Source organism: Rhea pennata, chromosome 23 (genome assembly GCF_028389875.1).
Source record: "Rhea pennata isolate bPtePen1 chromosome 23, bPtePen1.pri, whole genome shotgun sequence".
Lineage (NCBI taxonomy): Eukaryota > Metazoa > Chordata > Aves > Rheiformes > Rheidae > Rhea > Rhea pennata.
Window position 1 is genome coordinate 6,729,375 of NC_084685.1, and position 18,406 is coordinate 6,747,780.

The 18,406-nt window shown below is 42.1% G+C and overlaps 1 protein-coding gene across 1 annotated transcript; it reads right to left on the reverse strand.

The window, feature by feature from the left end:
* Positions 1-615: 615 nt before the first annotated feature.
* Positions 616-18,204, reverse strand: KHDRBS1 (KH RNA binding domain containing, signal transduction associated 1). The gene is made up of 9 exons (XM_062594256.1): positions 17,847-18,204; positions 10,887-11,014; positions 10,189-10,305; positions 9,042-9,188; positions 6,885-7,021; positions 5,729-5,951; positions 4,732-4,799; positions 4,358-4,416; positions 616-1,900 (listed from the first exon to the last, which is right to left on the reverse strand). The coding sequence occupies exons 1-9, from the start codon at positions 18,202-18,204 to the stop codon at positions 1,803-1,805; spliced, it is 1,335 nt and encodes a 444-aa protein (XP_062450240.1). The 3' UTR covers positions 616-1,802.
* Between the last annotated feature and the right edge of the window lie 202 nt (positions 18,205-18,406).

The window sequence follows — 18,406 nt, forward strand, 5'->3', positions numbered from 1 at the left end:
TGTACGTACATACACACCCTCTCAGAAGATATGAGGAGCAACTGCAGCCCCCTTCCCAAACAGGGACACATTTGTAACTGGCTTCCCAAATAAAGGCTACCTTAAAGCGGGAAGGGCACCGTCGGGGCCGAGGGGGTCAAGGGGACTAGGGGCGTTTATATATAAAAAACAAACAAACAAACAAACTTCATCTTCCTCCTAGTGGCAGCTAAGCCTTCGATTTTTCAGCACTCATTTTGTCATTCTACTTTTAAACCAGCCATTTCAGACTCAACCTGGAGTCTGCAGTCTGGAATACCCTGTGAGACCATCTGAAATCTGAATCATTAATTCAGCTAAGAACCATAAACACTCTTTCCAGTAGACATAGGTCAGATTTCTGCTTTAGTCCAGGATCAAACTGAGCTCAACAACTTCCAGGGGGTGAAAAACAAAATTTTTTTTAATTAAGCTCATTCAATGAGCTTGATAAACTTTTTGTAATTCTTACAAAAACCACCATTTTTAGAATGTCTTTGTATTTTAAAAAGACAATTAGATTTAGCATTAATTTAAATTTATTTGAAAAAGAGAATAGCTATTTTATTGCTCAACAAAAAATGACAATTCATCACATTTACTTTGATTAAAAAAGGACTAAACTTTATTGACAAACTGCGGCAGACATTTTGACAAGTTTTAGCTACCTATTTAGGCAGACTTACACATGTAGCATTTAATCTTCAAGAACAGAGTGGGAGGACAGTGTACAAATCCAATTAGGACTTTAACCTATGTACAAAGTGAAGTTTTTCCTCATTTTTTTTTCAGCTGCAGTGTCCCTTTTTATGTAAAGCTAGTGTTGAGATACACTTGAACAAATCAATGGGATTGCTAATATTGACAATTTGTATCAGTTTTAAACTCGTACTGTATTATCTGCCAAATACTATAAAAATGAGAACACTGTAATTTTACAGAGTTCAGACCTACTCTTTTAATAAGCTATTATCAATCACTGGGCAATTAAAGCCATGCTTTAATTTATTCTTCTCTTAAAAGTTCTTCATATAGAACCAAGCTAAGAACCCCTTTACATTGGAAAAACTGCTTCCCAAGCATCTCTCAACACTGCATGTTCGGGGCTAGATTTCAAAACCCACATAAGAAAAGTCAATTTTACAAACCTAATTTTTTTCTTTTAAGTCAATTAACTTTAAAAAAAATGCTATTTAATTTGTTTGAGGATCCTCTGTATTAAAATTTAAACTTTAGATTCATCAGCAATCTGCTTTTAAGGAAAGTCTGATATCTGTGGTTACTTTTAAACGGTGGCAGCCACTACCGTTACATTATGATTTTAAATTCTTAAAAACAGCCCTGAATTTTGAAATGTAGCCTACTTTGGGATTCTGCAACTACAACTTTTATGGGTCGCTTAAAACCAAACTTAAAAGGTTAACAAAACCTTAATTTCATAACTGTTACGCAAGCATGTCACTTTTGAAACTAACATTTTAACTCAACTTTTTCTTATTAAAAAAGGTACAGTTGTGTTTATCTAAACAACAAAGAAAGAAAAGCAATCTACACACTTAAAAAAAAATTAAAGTCGGTCCTCTAAATCTATTTAACTCATTTTAAAATACTACGTACAGAAGCCAGAATGCAGGGTGAGGATGGAGTGGGAGAAAAAGGGCCACGAAGAAAAACAGTTAGACAATTACTTGTCTGGTGTGGGTAAAGCAACAGGAATCCTGGGAGATACAAGAATCAGTAACAACTGTTTGCTCATAACTGATATTTTTCCCTCATGTTTGTGTTTAATAACGTCCGTATGGGTGCTCTCTGTAAGCCCCCTTCACTGGCCTAGCTGGTGGGGCCTTCAGGGAGGGCCTCGTTCCGTTCCAGTCATCTTGGCCTGCAGAAAAGAGAGCAACAGCACATCACATTCTGGGTCGACATGTACATCAGGGAGCAGCAGCACCACTTGGTGCCAGTCAGAGGGGCCTAGCTCCAACGCTGGAATCAACTTGCAGTAGAACATTAAATATTTTGCTGGTTTCTATGGCTTTGTAAGTCATGCTTCGAAGCAGTTTGACACTAAAATGTATCTACAAATTCCCTGAAGTTCCAAAAAAAACTCTATTTTCAATCACATCTTTTTAAAAGTATTGAAAAAGGCAACTCACACAGCAATCCCCTGGAAGCCTACAGCTCTGACACCCCTACTAAGCTCAGGCTTGGACAAATCTGATGCCTTTTATGAGTAATTAATTTCATCAGAGCTGAAGCCAATTCGTGGAGCAGTTTTGGCAGCCAGCCACTGCTAAGTCCACAACAGTCCCAGCCCTTTCAGATGGGGAGCCAGCAGCATTTTACAATTCCGGAACTCTGACTGTGCGGGGGATATTGCTACAGGTAGCATTTCTCTTCTTCCAAAATGCCAAGCAGGAAGTCTCATTGGAAAAGACTGCCAGAATGACTAAGTCGCTAACACCGCTCTAGGACAGCACAGCTTCTTACTGAACTTTTAAGCATTAGTCCGCTTTCTATTGTTACTTGATGTTCCTTCCCTTGTGCAACTACCAGGAAAATTTATAGCAGTAGACACCATAGCATTTGCTTACCTCTTGAGACCAGTCATAACTTGCTAGCCACTGCAGTAGCATTAATATGCTGCTGATAGGACAAAATACTCAAGACAGCCAAAACTGAAGCAAGTTCCAATCCTATTGATCCGGAACGAGTTCTAGCCCCAAATTTCAGCTCAGCTTTCATTATGGCATGTGTTTGCAATACTCACATGTGCATGTCTGCCATTCTCTCCATAGCCACCCGTTGATGGAAGTATGCGTTCAAACCCCTGAAGACAACCCAACAGGCTATTCCCTACCACCATGGAACACATTCGAATCTCCTCAGAACTGTCTCCATCCTGACCTAACAATTTATTTTTTCTACTTTTGTTTTCATGAAAGCAAAGATCAAAGGAAATTATTGTGGATAAAGAGATTAGCTGTGGCAACTTAATGCCAAGTGTACAACAAGCATTTTGGCCTTCATATCCCAGACAACAACACTGCTCTCCTACCAAATAGGACACACAAAAGTCTCTTTGTGTGGTGCGACTAACACAGGCAACAAACCAAATCATTTAACAGCCATTCCAAACAGAGACACAAAAGATACTCAGCATTACTGACAGCAGTTGTCTATTCAAGTTCATCTTAGATTGGAAAAGCATCTCTGATTAGGCGCCTGAATTTGAACCTTGCACAACGTTAAGCACAGAGCAGAGAACACCTAGAGGAAGGCCTTGTTTTCTGCTCACTCAAAGCAGAAGACACTGCTACATTAACAATGTGGTTTCCCTAATACTAGGATGGCAAGGGGATTCCCTCTGCTTCTGAGAAGCCCAGAAAGGCCCTTCCTGTTGGTCATTATCATCTCCACTTGAAGTCATCTATACCTTCAGGCAACTGACGCTCTGCTAAATGGACAGTTGTCAATACAGCATATTTCCATGCCATTAAGCAGCTCACTTTTGCAACTGTTTACAGTTCAGCTTGCTTACAGAGAAGGGAAAACAAGTCTTACTTACTCCTACATGCAGATGTCATTCATAAGCTTGAATACCAGAAGAAGCTTAAAAAATAGCAGTCATTCAATCCTTTATTACAAGCATCTCAAATATAAGGCCTGTTGTTTTCAACAGTTAGCAATTTAGATAGTTTTGGTTAAATCAATTTCCCGTACCCCTTAGACTAGCCTGAGTTGCTAGCCTTAAGTTAAATTAGCCAAACTTTATAGACTACATGCAAGTCATTTTGACCAAAATGTTCCACATTGTCAAGGAGAGGCCTTAATATCACATTTAAATCCTTTTTCAAGCAAATGTTTAGTACCGAGTCAACATCAACTGGAAGGGTTTTAAGGATAAGGAAGCTGATGGAAGTGTACATTCATCTAGCTCAACAAAATACAATCCATAAAAATTAGACTGCTGCAAAAGTGGTGTTGTGGGTGGAAATCCAAAGCTCTTAAAACACTAAATCTACAAGAAAATTAAAAGGTATTGCTATAGTTAAAGACTAGAATTTTAAAAAGGTCACCTTTGTGACCATCAGGATAAGAATCTAAAAAATGTCCTTTTGGTTGTTTAGATCTAGGTAAATCTATAGGATGTAAATATTCTGCCTTAATGAATGTTTACATCTGTAGGAGTAAACATTCATGTCTACTACAGGATCTTCTAAGTATCAGTAGCTTTTGCTAGGAATGTGGAGTGGCACTGAAAAATAGCTAATCAGCTACAAACAATTCTCAAACTTGTGTAGCCCCTTCCCTACCACAACAACAGTATTCCCAGACATACCATAAGCTTCATAGGTTTCTTGTGCCTCCCCATGTCCATAATCATAGTATTCTGTGTCCCTGGAAGAGTAATTAAGCTGGTTATACAGTGCTGAAATAATATTTCTAAACCAACACAACTTGCACAAACACTTGAAAAGCAAAGATGCACAATAGTTCACAGTTCAATATGTGTTCACAATTGTGTTAAGTCTGGTTATTGCTTTTACAGAATAGTCAAGAACACTGGGACACTCCCAAAAGCTAATTGACACGCACTGCTAGATTCCAGCAGAACAGGCACTTTCCCTGTTGCTCGAACTCAGAAATAAGTTTTTCCACTTAAAAAGAAAAAAACATGCATAATTTTCTCAGATAGGAGACAAACGAACTTACCCTTGGCCCTGGCTGTAGTAGCCTTCATACCCCTCATAGCTCTGGTCTGCATAGGCATCATCATAGCCCTGAAACAGATGATTACAAACTGTGTTAACAGAAGGACCAAAGGTTAATTCCTGGCCAAGGGTAATGACAAAACTGAATTTAAGCTACTGTAGCTTTCAAAGGAACACGTGAATCCTTGACAGCCACAGAGGAGGGGCTCCATCACAAAACAGAGATAGGCCACTAAAAACTGCTTTATTCTGTAGTTTTGAAGGAATGAACTACGTTAATATGTACAACACATTTTAAAGTCAGTTATATGACCAAGCTTACAGTTGACTTACAAACCACTTGACACATGGATTTGAGGTGCACCTGTGTTGTCCAACACAGATTAACAAAAAAAACTATTTATTTTTATTGACTCCACAGGTAAAACTGGAAAGTTTTACTGACAGAACAAACAATACTTTGAAAAGTCTCAATATTTGTGATGTTTCCCCCAAATGCTGCTGTGTACCAAAAGCAGTCATCTTGTTCTCCCTTTAGAACATAAAGAGCAAATACTATATGATAAGCTTCGAGGGAGGAAGGTGCTTGGTTATATGACTTGAAACAGCATTATATTCATTTAATATATTTAACTTAAAGGTTTTAGGGGCAACAAGAAGCCTCGGTGCCCCCGGCTCAAAGGATTTTCTTGCAGAAGTTCACTGATGCACTTTTTCTACCATGCACAAATACTTATGCCAGTGTGCAATCTTGCGCACATTTTGGTTTTACTGTAACAACCCCTTACCATGTGTTTATGACAGTAGCAGTTTCCTTCTCTGACAACTAAACAGGCAGCTGAGGTCACCCAGCACAATACCAGTGTTTTCGTTGATGGTCACTTCTCCACTGCAATCTCACTGTTGTTAGCCCTTATTTCAATAATGTTGAATATGAACATGAAACACATGATCAGCTAGCTGAAAAGAAAGAAAAAGAAGTATATATAGTTTCTTACATATTCCTCATAGGTTTCTGGTGCGGGAGGAGGAGGAAGCGGTATTCTCTGAATGCCAGCTGCACGCGCTCTTGGTGCAGGAGCACCCCTTACTGCTGGGGGAGGAGGTACTCCACGGGCTACAGCAGCTCCTCTAGCAATGGCACCCCGCACTGGGGCTCCTCGCACAAGGGCCCCTCGAGGAGGAGGAGGAGGAGGAGGAGGAGGACCAACACCACGCCCCCTGGAAAGGAAGAAAAGGATTGTGAAGAGCTACTGCTCTACTGCTCATGTTCTGAATACTGAAGGCAATATATGTGCTTCTTACACCTACTATAAAATGGGATTACTTGATAAATACAATTATCATTGACTAAGCCATGATTTCCTTATCAAGAATGAACATATAAGAACTGTTAATATTGCTGTATTGTAGGATTTGAAAAAGCTCATCTGGGATTCTGCTGCATTAGATGTACAAAGAAATGAATCTGATTAACAGAGCTTGCCATCAGCTCCTGTTACTGCAGAACTGGGGCCAAACCATTTCTCAAAGTTCATTTTAAACAACCTTCTATCAGTAATTAGTAAGATCAGCCAGACTTCCAAAAAATAAAGATCAATGATGAGCTGAACAGGGATGTTTTTGGGTAAACATTCAGATAGAAGCAAAGAGTTCTCCCTCGCCATGAACTACATAGCAAAACAACTACAGTAACATAGATTCATCACCAATTTAGCCCAATGACTTGACAGCAATGACAGAATAACAGCATCTTATGACTTTCAAAGAAAGATCAGTTTAAATTGCAAGTACTTATTCTGCTGAAGACTACTGAAACAAAAGCTTGGCCTGTGAAATCACATGTAGGGTTTGTTTCACCATCTATCCATTCTTCCAATTTTTGCAAGGTTACTTTATAACGCTACTAATTTCTGATAACAAGAATACAGACATTCATTAAGCTGAGTCACACTGCAGAATCACAAAACCTACCAAACATTTGATGCCCATTTGCTAAAAGCAAGCCTTCAAAGCAGAAAGCCAAAAAGCCCTGGTCAAAAACCAAGGTTCAAGGCCAACAGCTGATGTGCAAGAACAAGTAGTTTAACCTCCTCTCTCAGTGCAACTGAGCAAGACACAGCATTTCCAGGACCGTGCTTTTGGGAAAGATACCTTGGAACAGGTGGAGGTGGCGGTGGAGCTGCTCCCCTTCCCCGCACAGGGACTCCTCGACCACGAGTTGGCTCTGGCACACCATTCAGATAGGAGAGCTCCAAGAATTGCTCCTGACAGATATCATCCATCATATCCTGAAATGGAAAAAGAGTCAACTCCAAACAACAACTAGCCAGTCTGTGCTCCAAGAGCTCAAAGACTGTCACACTAGAAGAAAAATTACCAAATACTCCTAAGTTAAATCTGATTTTACTGAGATCTACTTAGCTTGCAGCAATGCACAACTGCCAGCTTCCCCCAAAACAGCCAAAAAAGGCACATCCCACCCTTCTCAGCGGGGAACTGCAGTGGGGCACTACAGCTAGTCCCTGTGAAAAGGGAACCTCACCCACAGGAATACTGGAGCCATCTCATGTTTGGTATCTCAGGGATATCAGCAAGATCTATTTGCAAACGCTGGAGAGGTCAGAGGCTAAGTCAGGTGAGACATCTCACCTCAAGCACCTACAGCTCCCCTTTAAAGGCAGCTGGCTGGCAACGAGCCTGTGCAACATCACCGTATACTGCTGTGCTCCCAGCACACGGAAGGAACAGGACAGAAGGCAGCATGATGAACAGTAAATACCAATTTGCAAATCCAGGCTGCCTTTTCACATTCTTAACAACACAGTATGTTTCTGCTCCATGCATTTTTATTTCCCCAGGGGATCTAGCTTGAGGAATTAGCACAAATCTCTAGTAACCTTGCAGAAGTCATTCTACCCCACCCTTTCCCTAAAGTCTCACGCAGGCTGGGCCTTGCACTACCAATCTTGTCAGAGGGGATCTTCGTGCTGTCATGGCAACACCACAAAGCAAGAAGTCTCCTACCAGATGTGTCTTCACAGCACTGCTGGCTTCCATAGCGACTTCTCTGCCAATTTTCACAAGTTTAACATGTTGTTTGAAGGCAGCAATAGATAGGACACTTTAAATAGCAAGCTACGTACTTGCTTTAGCAAGACAAGGTTCTGTACATCCCAGGGGCTCCTTGAAGACGACCTCCCTCCTTCGAAGGCATTTCACATACCAATCACTCCTCCTCTCCATGACAGACTCGCACAAATCATCTAGTATCCATATGCTTTTCACACTTCCCTACCTACTGCTCTTGGGTTCCACCCGCCCTTTGTATTTCAGGCAGAACATCTGAGCTCACTAGTCACAGCTGAGCTCAAACAAAGGGGTACGACACTGGGATCTATTCAGTTCTGTACCAGCTGGTTCTTCGACCTACAGAATTACAGGCTGAGCTAGGCAGAAGGAGGGAGCACTTTGTACTTCCTTCCCATTTTGTTTTTTCCTAATTTAGTGAGCTACACTATCATTTTAGTAACACATGAAACACTCCCTCAAACTCTGCAGTTCTTAAGAGATGATATTCTAGAACTACTGCATTATGTATCGCTACTGGTAAAGGTCTTATAAGCTTGAACAGTAAGACATCCCCAGACAGATAAGAAATGTCATCTGTAAAAATGGCAAAAAGGTTGCTTCACATCACAGACATTTAAAGCAGAAGAAATATTGATTAAACAGATGCATCCCAGAAATTCACCACAATACTGCTACTGGGGTACCTGGGCAGTAATCCTCCACTTCCTCTGACCTCTATCCAGCACAGAACCTTCTGCAAAGATGTCTGTACAATTACAGTTTCTGATCTGACCAAAGTTACCTAGCTAGTTTTCTGTGCCGCAGTTCCAACTGAGAGGAAGCAATCAAGAAGTCTCCTTCCATGCCAGGCACAGCTAAAAATATTCTCCTGCTAAATTGTCACATGGAGCTAGAAAAGCTACCCACCTGTCCCAGTGTCCACGACCAGTAATGGGAAAGAAAAAGACTTGCTCCTTAAGTGCTCTATACAATGAGTGTTTTGCTTTGAAAGCGTTCCCCCCCCCCCCCCCAGTTACTGTCATAGAGTTAATATACGCCACTAAGCAAGATTATTTGGGTCACTTTAAGCTGCCACACTCACTCCTGCAGCTCCAGGCTTCCTCAGCTACATCGTTCCTGAAACATGAGCCTTACATTATGTATATCTTACCCAAACTTACAGCCAGATTCACAACCCATCTACTTCCCTCAAGAAGAAAAGAGCATCAGTAAACATACTGGAACAAGGAATTTCTTGACTTCTTCCATGGCATGAGCCATTAGAGCATAAGCTTCACATGGGGGTCCAAAAACTTCAATGAAGACATGCAAATCCATATTTAGATGAGCATATTTAGGATCCCCACCTTTACGCAGTTCTTCCTCCTGAAAGAGAGCAGATTAGAGAGTCCCAAAATTGAGTAAGACACAGAGAAACTGTTTTTCTTCTGTTTCTTAATCCTTAGCAGAAAATGTCTGTTACAGCTTTTTAGCCATGCCTGGCTACAGATTATAGTAACAGGCTAAGCACACAGGAATGCAGCTGTATAAAAAAGCCACCTGCAAGTCTACATCTTCCAGCTTTTCATATTTGCCTTTTTAGGTGATCATGATACTTTTGTTAATGCCTTGGTATCAGCAACCTTCTCCAGGAGATTAAGCACACACAAGCAATGTTCCTTCTCTTCTATACCACCTTCTTGCCCGGGGCACTACTTACAGTGAAAAATAATGTCTAATGCCTCAAACAACCATCTTCAGCTCTGCTCTTAGATACCTGCATTCATTCAGCTTCATTTATTCTAGCTTCTTAAAGAAAGAATTAAAAATCTTCTTATGCTTCTAAAGTAAAAGCTAAATTAAGTTACAGCTCTGTTAACTGTTTGTTAGCTCAGTTTTAGAAACAAGCAAAAAGAAAAAAAATCATTCCATTTTTTCTGCTCAAAAAGACTCCTGGTACTTCATGATTCACTAAAGATTAGCAGGAACATATTGCTCTGACATCTTCAGTGAACCATGAAAAAATATCAGGATTTCAGAGGGGACAGCTCAGAAAAGGAATTGTTTTGTTTCTAGAGGGGAAACACACTACTTTAGCAAATGGCTTTTCACCATTTGGAATTAATTTTTTACTTTAAAAACTTGTAGTTCACAAGTTTAGTATAACACATCTCAAGTTCATCTCTGCCTCCAAAAGTACAGGATATCAAAGATGACTGGTCTCTGTAAGCCATACTCACAAAGAGAACAATTATCACTTCTACCCCAATCAACATTGCTCCTAACACACAAGATAATTTAGGAGTGGTGACTTTCTACTTCCTTCACTTACTTTTCACAGCAATGTGAAATGCATTAATACATATTTCAAGGATGATATCCTCACCTTTGCTTTATCTCGCATTGAGCCCTTCCCAAGCACAGATATCTTAGCGCCAGTTTCTTCCTGAAGTCTCTTGATGGTGTTGCCTTGAGGTCCTAAAATCTTCCCAACAAAGTTGAACTGTAAAGCAAAAAAAAACAAAAACAAAAACAAAACCACACTATTTTAGCTTCAAAGCTCTGCAGCCTTAGCAAAAGCTGCTCTTAATGTTACACTGGTTGATAAAGTTTAGTCAGAGCATTTTCTCCTAGCCTCACAAAAATTCAGACAAAAAATTGCACAGGAAAATGTAAGTTCCAGAACATTCTTTTCATGAAAAACCACTCCACCAGAAAAATCAAGCAATTTAGTTTAAGTATTTAATTCTAATTTCTATTCTCCAGTCTTTTAACGTATAGCAAGTTTTAAGAGTTCAACATGGTTTTCACTGTAAAACTGTCTGCATACGCAAAGTCTATTCCAGTAATGAAAGATCAAAATGATGCATCACCATTTAGCTTCATCTCAAGACTCTCTAGAAATGTAAAATATTAGAAGTAAGATCCTGCAAGTTTGCATAGGAAAAATACCATAGTGGTAGCAGAACAGTGGCTTAACTCCCAATGACACTTTAACAGCTACTATCACTAGCAGTCCATCATAAAAGTCCTTAGAAAGTAAGCAAAACACAGAGATTCAGTAAGCTATTTTCTGGCCCTCACCTTGGGGTACTGTTTGACAGGTATCAGAACTCGTTCTTTCAGTTTCATATTCTTGTGGGAAAACAAATCCAGGTAGTTCTCTTCCTCATCCTTCTTTGTTGTTTCACCCTTCTGAATTTTTTCAATTTCTAAACAAGATAAAAATAGGGCTGCTTATATTCCTCAAACAAGCAACATTTTAGAGTTGGAATCATGGCAGGACATACCACCCTTATTCTCTGTGAATATATGAACATTTCTAATTTTGATCTCCAGAGGTCCCTTCCAACCTTACTGATTTCTGTGATTCTACGATAATGGAATCCGGACAGACAAAATGCCTTTTTAGTGCTAACCAAGCTTGTTTCTCCCTTCCCTTCAAATCTAGAATTCCAGAAAACCAAAACCAAGATAATGAACAGCGATAAGAAAGAATAGCAGAAAGCATCCTATGCAAAAATTCAATAGATTAAAGAGCAAGAAACCTTAAGCATAGTCCTGTACCTCACTTGCATTGGGCCTTCCTCTGTCAGTCCCCAAACTCATAGACACTCCTCTAAGCTACACCGAAAATACTCAACACGCCCAACTATAAACACTCACTTCAATACAGCAGCTATCTGCTACTCAGGCAAATTTTTATAATTCAAGCTGATGCACTATTTTCAATGTGTAATTTAAGTAGATTAGGTGTGCCAACACACACTGACACTTTTGAATTAGCTATGAATTTCAGTCATATTGCAAACATTCCTAACAAATAGAAGCTAAAATTAGTGTCATTCCTAGAGTTTGGAGTGGTTTATTAAATTGTTATTAACTCTACTGAATTAAACAAATGCCCCTTTATCATATTTATCACACAAGCAATTCATAACTGTTGGAGTTTTAAGTTGTAAGCTTCAGCCATATTAACCATAAATATCAGAAGTCTTTAACTGGATAGAGTTAAATGCAACTCTTAAGTTTTCATCTGTCACGGATTCTGATTTTTAATTTTCTATTGTGAATTACAGACCCTTGGAAAAACACTGAGGTGGCCTGACTGAATTGAAGCCCGATGCAGCCAGAAGGGGAACCTGGAGCAGAGACCAAATAGCATTCTAGAACTAGGTTATTAAGGTAGGTCAATTAGCAACTAGTACATGCTTTCTCAAATCTGACAAGAAATTAAGCTTTCAGTGAGAGACGACAGCAGACTGGCATCCCATAAAGGGTAACCCAAATGGAAAAGACTGAAGATCATCTTCAAGGAAGACATTTCTATCACAGCTTCTCACACCAAATTCATTACTGCTAGGGGCATAAGTGTCCTTCTCCTTGAATAAGACAAACATCAAGTCCCAAAGTTTTGCAGAAGAACACAGCTCACAGTTGACTGCCTTTTTTTTCCTCCACAGATGTCCGGTCATGTGCAGTTTCTGTTTGATAGCCAATAGCAAGACAGCCAGTTCGCCAGAATTTGGAGCTAATGCATCACTGTCAATCCCAAATTATTGGTAAACCATTTTGTACTCTTCAGTCCAATCAAAAATTTTGTCACGCCATGCGCAGCCACCACAACCTATTCACAGGTGACTATCCGCTGAGGAGCATGACCCTTCCTTAAATTATGCAGTTTCATCAGCAAACCCAAGAACTATAAATATCTCCTCTCTGAGTCGAAAGTGCTCTAAATACAACTTCTCACATCTCAGGGGGGCAGGGAGAGGGAGAGGCTTTCAGAGGATTATACACATAACTGAATTAAAGCTGCAAGACAGAAACGAAACAGAAGACTGCTTAGTCATTTACCATGTTTTAAAGAAGACAGCTGCAATATCTTGTTTTTCCTGTGATTTCAGTCCATGTCAGAAACTATATACTTAGATATTTAGAATTTTCACTTCCATGCTCACAGTTTTGGCACTTGACATTCCACCTAGCACTACGTCCATGTAATCCAAACAAATAGGAACAACGGGTTACCATAAAGTTCTGACTGGACAGGAAACCACAGCCTAACGCGTCGAGAGGCATGACTGGCATATTTGGAATGATGCAGACTGCAAGAAAGTCAAACAACTAGGTGGGCAATCAACAAGCCTAAGGAAACAGACTGAATGATCAATATTTTAAATTATCAATTATGGTCAAGCTAATACAAACTAGTTTTTAGTTTAGAGATCTAATTATAGAACTTGGAGATTATATTGCATAAAAAAACCCTAAATTTTGTAGTTCTACTTGCAACAACATGTTGGCTCCCTTACAAATGTTATCATAACTCCTAAATTAAAAAAAAAGGGAAAAAAAAGAAAGGATCTAATAGGCTTTGAAAAGGATAGCTTGATTTTTGCTTTAAAAAGAAATAACTTTCTGAAGATGCCATACAAAGGTAAAAACAAGTTCAAGCACCATCAAATTTATAAAATAAGCAAAAGAGCTGTCTGCTTTGGTTGGTTTTACTTACAGGTTTTTAATTTTTACTATAATAATACACCAAAGAAACAAGGCTTTGGAAACTAATGATTGCACTGTTGGCCTTATCATTGGCTAAACATAGCTTTAGATCCTCTAGTGCAATGAGATTCCATCTCAGATATTTTGCTTCTGCAAACACAGTAAGTTTCTGGAAATGTATTCTGCACAATAACAAAGTACTTTCTATGCACCTATTAAAAATAAAGGCATCCTCAAAATTTCTTAATGCAAAGTTAAACTACCAGAGGCATCCATCTTGCTAAAACACACAAAGTGATCAAATTAAGCCTCTGAAAACCAGTGAATTGCATTTCACACCAACCACACAGCAAAATCCATCCTGCCTCCTGCAACAGTAGCAACAAGGTCTGGGAATTGGTCTACAAGGACAACAGATCATTAACCATTTTCCGAGAGAAGCATCGGATTCGCCATTGCCAAGCCTTCAAACGAAATCCAAAAGATATGAGGAGAAAAAACCCTACCCCAGCAGAACAACTCGAAGTTCTCCAGCTTTTGTTATCCAGGTCAGCATAGGTGACCTAGCAGCTCCCTTCACACCTTCAGACAAATTCCAGGTCTGCAAAGCAGTGTGCAGAAGGACTAAAAACATGCCGCTTGTGACGTGTCCTACTGATCTGGATTCCAGCGTTATCTGTATGCATTCTGGCATATTAGCTATGCAACACGAAGCAGTACTGAATGAACCGATGAGTGGTAGCAGTTTGTCAGACCACTTACTGATATGAAGAAGCGTACATATACCTTGAGGGATTAAGCATGCCTCATTTCAGTGCTGATTTTTTAAAGCCGTGTCAGAGGTGCAGCAGAAGGTTACCTTCTTGCCACGGGGAATGTCAGCAGTCTGGCAGCATGTGTGGCAGTGGTTTCCAGGACTTCATGTGGGGCAGTGATTGCATTGTCTCAGAAGAAATCCTAAGGGGTAGGCAAAGGGGGTTGGTAACACTGCTGCTTCACAAGGAGGAGGCTCAGCAGCCATAGTGCTACTCCTGACCTAAGCCCAAGCTTTTCCTTAACAAAGGAAACATTAAACATTGTCCTGCAGCACACCTATGCTCTGTAAGCAGAGATACCATCTTATTCCTTCACAATACTGATACCAGCAGTACTATCTTAAAATTATGGTAATACTGATCCCATGCTCCCCGAAAAATAGAGTTTGTGGGGGGGAACAGGGGCATCTAGAAGGAAGCAGAGCTCCATCTCTCCCATGTCACTGCTCCCTGGTTAATTTGATTTCACAGGAGAGGAATCAGGGACCCATTCCTGGACAAATTCAGCTAACAGTGGAAGCAGCAGAATTTGCCAAGTCTAACCCCACCATTTCCCTCCCACTTCTTCCTGGAACACACCCCCCACCCTCCAGCCTGTATACTGGGATTCATATGCAGGGAGCTCTGCTTTGGAGCTTTGCTGGAAAAGGCAAGGACTGCCACTATCACAGGGAAAAGGGGCATGGAGAAGAAAAGAAATACTGCTCAAGCATGGAGGGGTGGGAGGGGGAAGAGAAAGCCTGGAGGAGAGGTATGAAAAATGATACAGGTGGTAGGGACAATTGGGAGAGAAGTGGGAGGAGGCAGAGTCACAGCAGTGACAGGCAGGCTAGCATCAGCATCTAATAATGTTGGCATTGCTTAGCAGGAAATACATTTAAAATGCAACAGTAAAATGCTATTAGCATATCCCTCAGTCTGCAACATCTGGGTACAAGTTTAAGGCGGCAGTTACAGCTCCTTTGGGGGCTAGGATACATGCTTGAAAACACAGAAATTTCTCCTCCATTTCAGAACAGCCTTAACTCCATGCTGAGAAAGCTTCAGGACATTTTACTGCTTTGGGTTATATACAGTTTCTCATCACCCCTCTGACCTCAGCCCATCTCTATCCTACTATTTGGTTCCTTGGCAATTTACTCCAGCGAGGCCACTACCATCTGACTTTCCCATACAGCCTGTGTTTCCACTGTTTGTATTCTTCCTAGGAATACATACAGATTAAACGAATCTGGCACAAGAATCAGCACAGTCAGCAGGGCACTCTTTTGAGGATTCCTTTAACTTCTCAAGTTGCTCCCTACTTTGCAATGTTTTGATTTAATTCCAATTGCTCACAGCTTCCTCCCTTCTTGAGTTTACTCTAACATCCTACCCATTGCTCTGAAACTACCCCTCACCGTCCATCTCCATCCCTCCTCACCGCTCCACACATCTGGGGAGGTAAAGGGCTGCGTTTAACATGAGGACCAATTAGATGCTAGCAATGTGGAGATCTGCTAGTGGAGTGCAGGTGGGGTTTACACATCTATTTGTAGCACTGAAAGCTCACAAATGAAAAGGCCTGCTGTTTTCAAGGAGAGTTCTTCCATGAAATGAAAATAGCTTATTAAGGTTAACATACGAACTTGAAAAAATATGCCTGGCTAACACATTGATGGATGTCTCCCATCCTCCCAACGCACAAAAGCGGAGAAGGCTGTGCCTTTCAAAACCTCAGCATCTCCCTCCACAACAGACGAAGGGCAAAAATCAAAGTAAGAAAAAGGGGTCTTCTTGTTCCTATGAAGAGAGTCATGCAGACCCTGAATCACAGAAGTGAGGAAATGTGGATCATATTCCAAAGTGCAAGAAACCCCAGTTTCAATTTTATTCAGGATGCTGCGTAACAGAATCCTAAGAAGTAGTCACTTTTCTCCCTTTCGATCACACAGTCCATTGTTCAAGAATTAGAATTATGTCACTGTGTTGCCCTTCATCTTTCTACTACACAACACTGATTTTCTTCAGAAATGCTAAACAGTGTTAGAACCACACAAGTATTTTGGACTATTTTAAAATGTTTTTAAACAAGATGCCTTAGTTTCAGTGCAGAACCTGCAGCATAGGGATACTGCTGCCATTCAATGACCAGTCGTTTTGAAAACCTTTCTGAAAAAATCATTTTGCTGAAGTCATGCTGCACATACGCATTACAATCTTTGGCCCAGACCTAAATTCCAAAGTAAGATTTCCAGTAGCTTTGTCAACATAATATCCTCAAAGGTGCCATAGCAGTAGAGAAATTCTGAGTAATCCAGGTCAGTTAGGGAACAGCTGGTCATCTGTGCAAAGAGTCTTCTAAAACCATGGCTTTATTTCAGATTCGCTCTCATGAGCTTCCTGCTTAGATCACCCTAAATTTGGCTGCCTAGCGAATGCTCCCAAAGGACAGCAATTTTCAATAACGAAAGCAAGGCAGAAGCATCTGGAGCTCTTCCAGTGATCAATCCTAAGTCTCACAAAGCTGCACTCTACTATCAGCAATTTTTAAATTGATGAAAAACTCATAAATCCTAATCACAGCACTCAGTGAACGAAGCTTCCCTAAATGGGCTGAAAGTGCTGTTCTTTGCACAGAATGAGCAAATTCCTTAGGTTTCATTTCACTGAAAGGCATTATCACTGGACTGCTGAGCATTAGCTGGCTAAAGGGTTTTATTAATAAAATTATTAAATTTATGGCAAATAAGATTATAAATTTGATTTATGGAGATCAAGATGCCCATGAGTGATGCGAAGTTATGACACTGACATACCTCAGTTACTTGTACAATGGGAGACAGCAAGCCTTAAGAATTACTTCCTATTTTAAAGGAGTTGAAGTCTCTAACACTGCCCCGACTGTAGCAACATTATGTATTTTAAAGACTGTTTTTTTTTTTTTTTTTTTTAAAATCATTTAGAAACAGAATGGTAACAATTAGAGAGCTAAGCGCTCTGCTCATCTGCAGATTAAATCTGAGTACATCCTTCTTGTGCTGAGTACATCCCAGCTCTCCACTCCAGATACATTAAGCAGTAAGTGGCAGAAATTGTTTAACTTGTTCCAATTCTTAAGCTAACTACAGTGTCTTGAGGCAGCTGAGTCTACTTGATACAGCCACCAAATGCGGGTGCAGCAGCTGCACTGTAGAGATACGGAGAAATCAGAGCCGCCAGGCGATTGGACAGCGGTGATGGGGAAGGAGAAGGCTAGTCTGGGCACAGAACAAAGACTGCCATTTCCATTCCCTATTTAGGCTCATCAGAAGCATGAAACAAGCTCTAATACAGACTTCCAGAGTAGAAAATCAAAGAGATCACATGGATCATGCCTCACATGGACTTAAGCAGATGCTACACGGAAAACCCCAGTTTTTACCACTCTCTTGGGTCCCCTCTTCCCCCGGGGATAAAAAGGGACAATATGACCGTGCCCTGCTTATTAAAAAGAAAGTTCTAGGTTTGTGCTTAATCCGCCTCAGGCCCCGCGTTAAGCAGGGGGGGGGCTAAAGAGAGATTAAACAGGAGAAACGCCTCCGAGCCCTCGCGGAAGGCGGGCCGCACCTCCGCGGTGCCGGCTCTCGGGGGCCCGCGGAGCCCCGGGCAGGAGGGTTACGAGGGGTGGGCAGCGGCCAGGGGCCCCGCGCCGCCGCGCCCGGGAGCCGCCCCCCGGCCTCCCCCGCCCCCCCGGCCGCGGTACCTGCCGTGAGGAGCTGCATGGCGTGCGTGAAGGACGGGTCGAGGCTGTCCTTCTCGGCCATCAGCTCGGGCAGGTATTTGTTCTCGGGCTCCATCTTGACGGAGGCGCCGGGCAGCAGCGGGGTGGGGGCGGCGGCCTGCGAGGCCGAGGCGGCGGCCGCCGTGGCGCTGGGCGGCAGGAGCGGCGGCGGCTGCGCCCCGGCGGCGGCCCCCCGGCCTCCTCCTCCTCCCCCGCCGCCGCCGCCGCCGCCTCCTCCTCCTCCGCGGGGCGGCCGCCGCTGCGGGGGCGCCCCTTGCCGGGCTCCGCCGGGGCCCGGCCCCCGGCCCAGGCGGGCGGCGGGGTCGTCGCGGCGCTGCATGCGGGGGGCGGGCGGCGGCGGGCGGCGGCGGCGGCGGGGCGGGCGGGCACGGAGCGGGCCGAGCGGCGCTGCACACACCGTCCGCCGCGGCGCCAGGGCCGGAAGTGAGGGGCCGGAAGGACCGCCCCCCTCCTCCTCCACCGCCGCCGCCGCCGCCGCTGCTCCCGCGCGACCACCCCGCGAGCCTCTGCGCCTGCGCGGG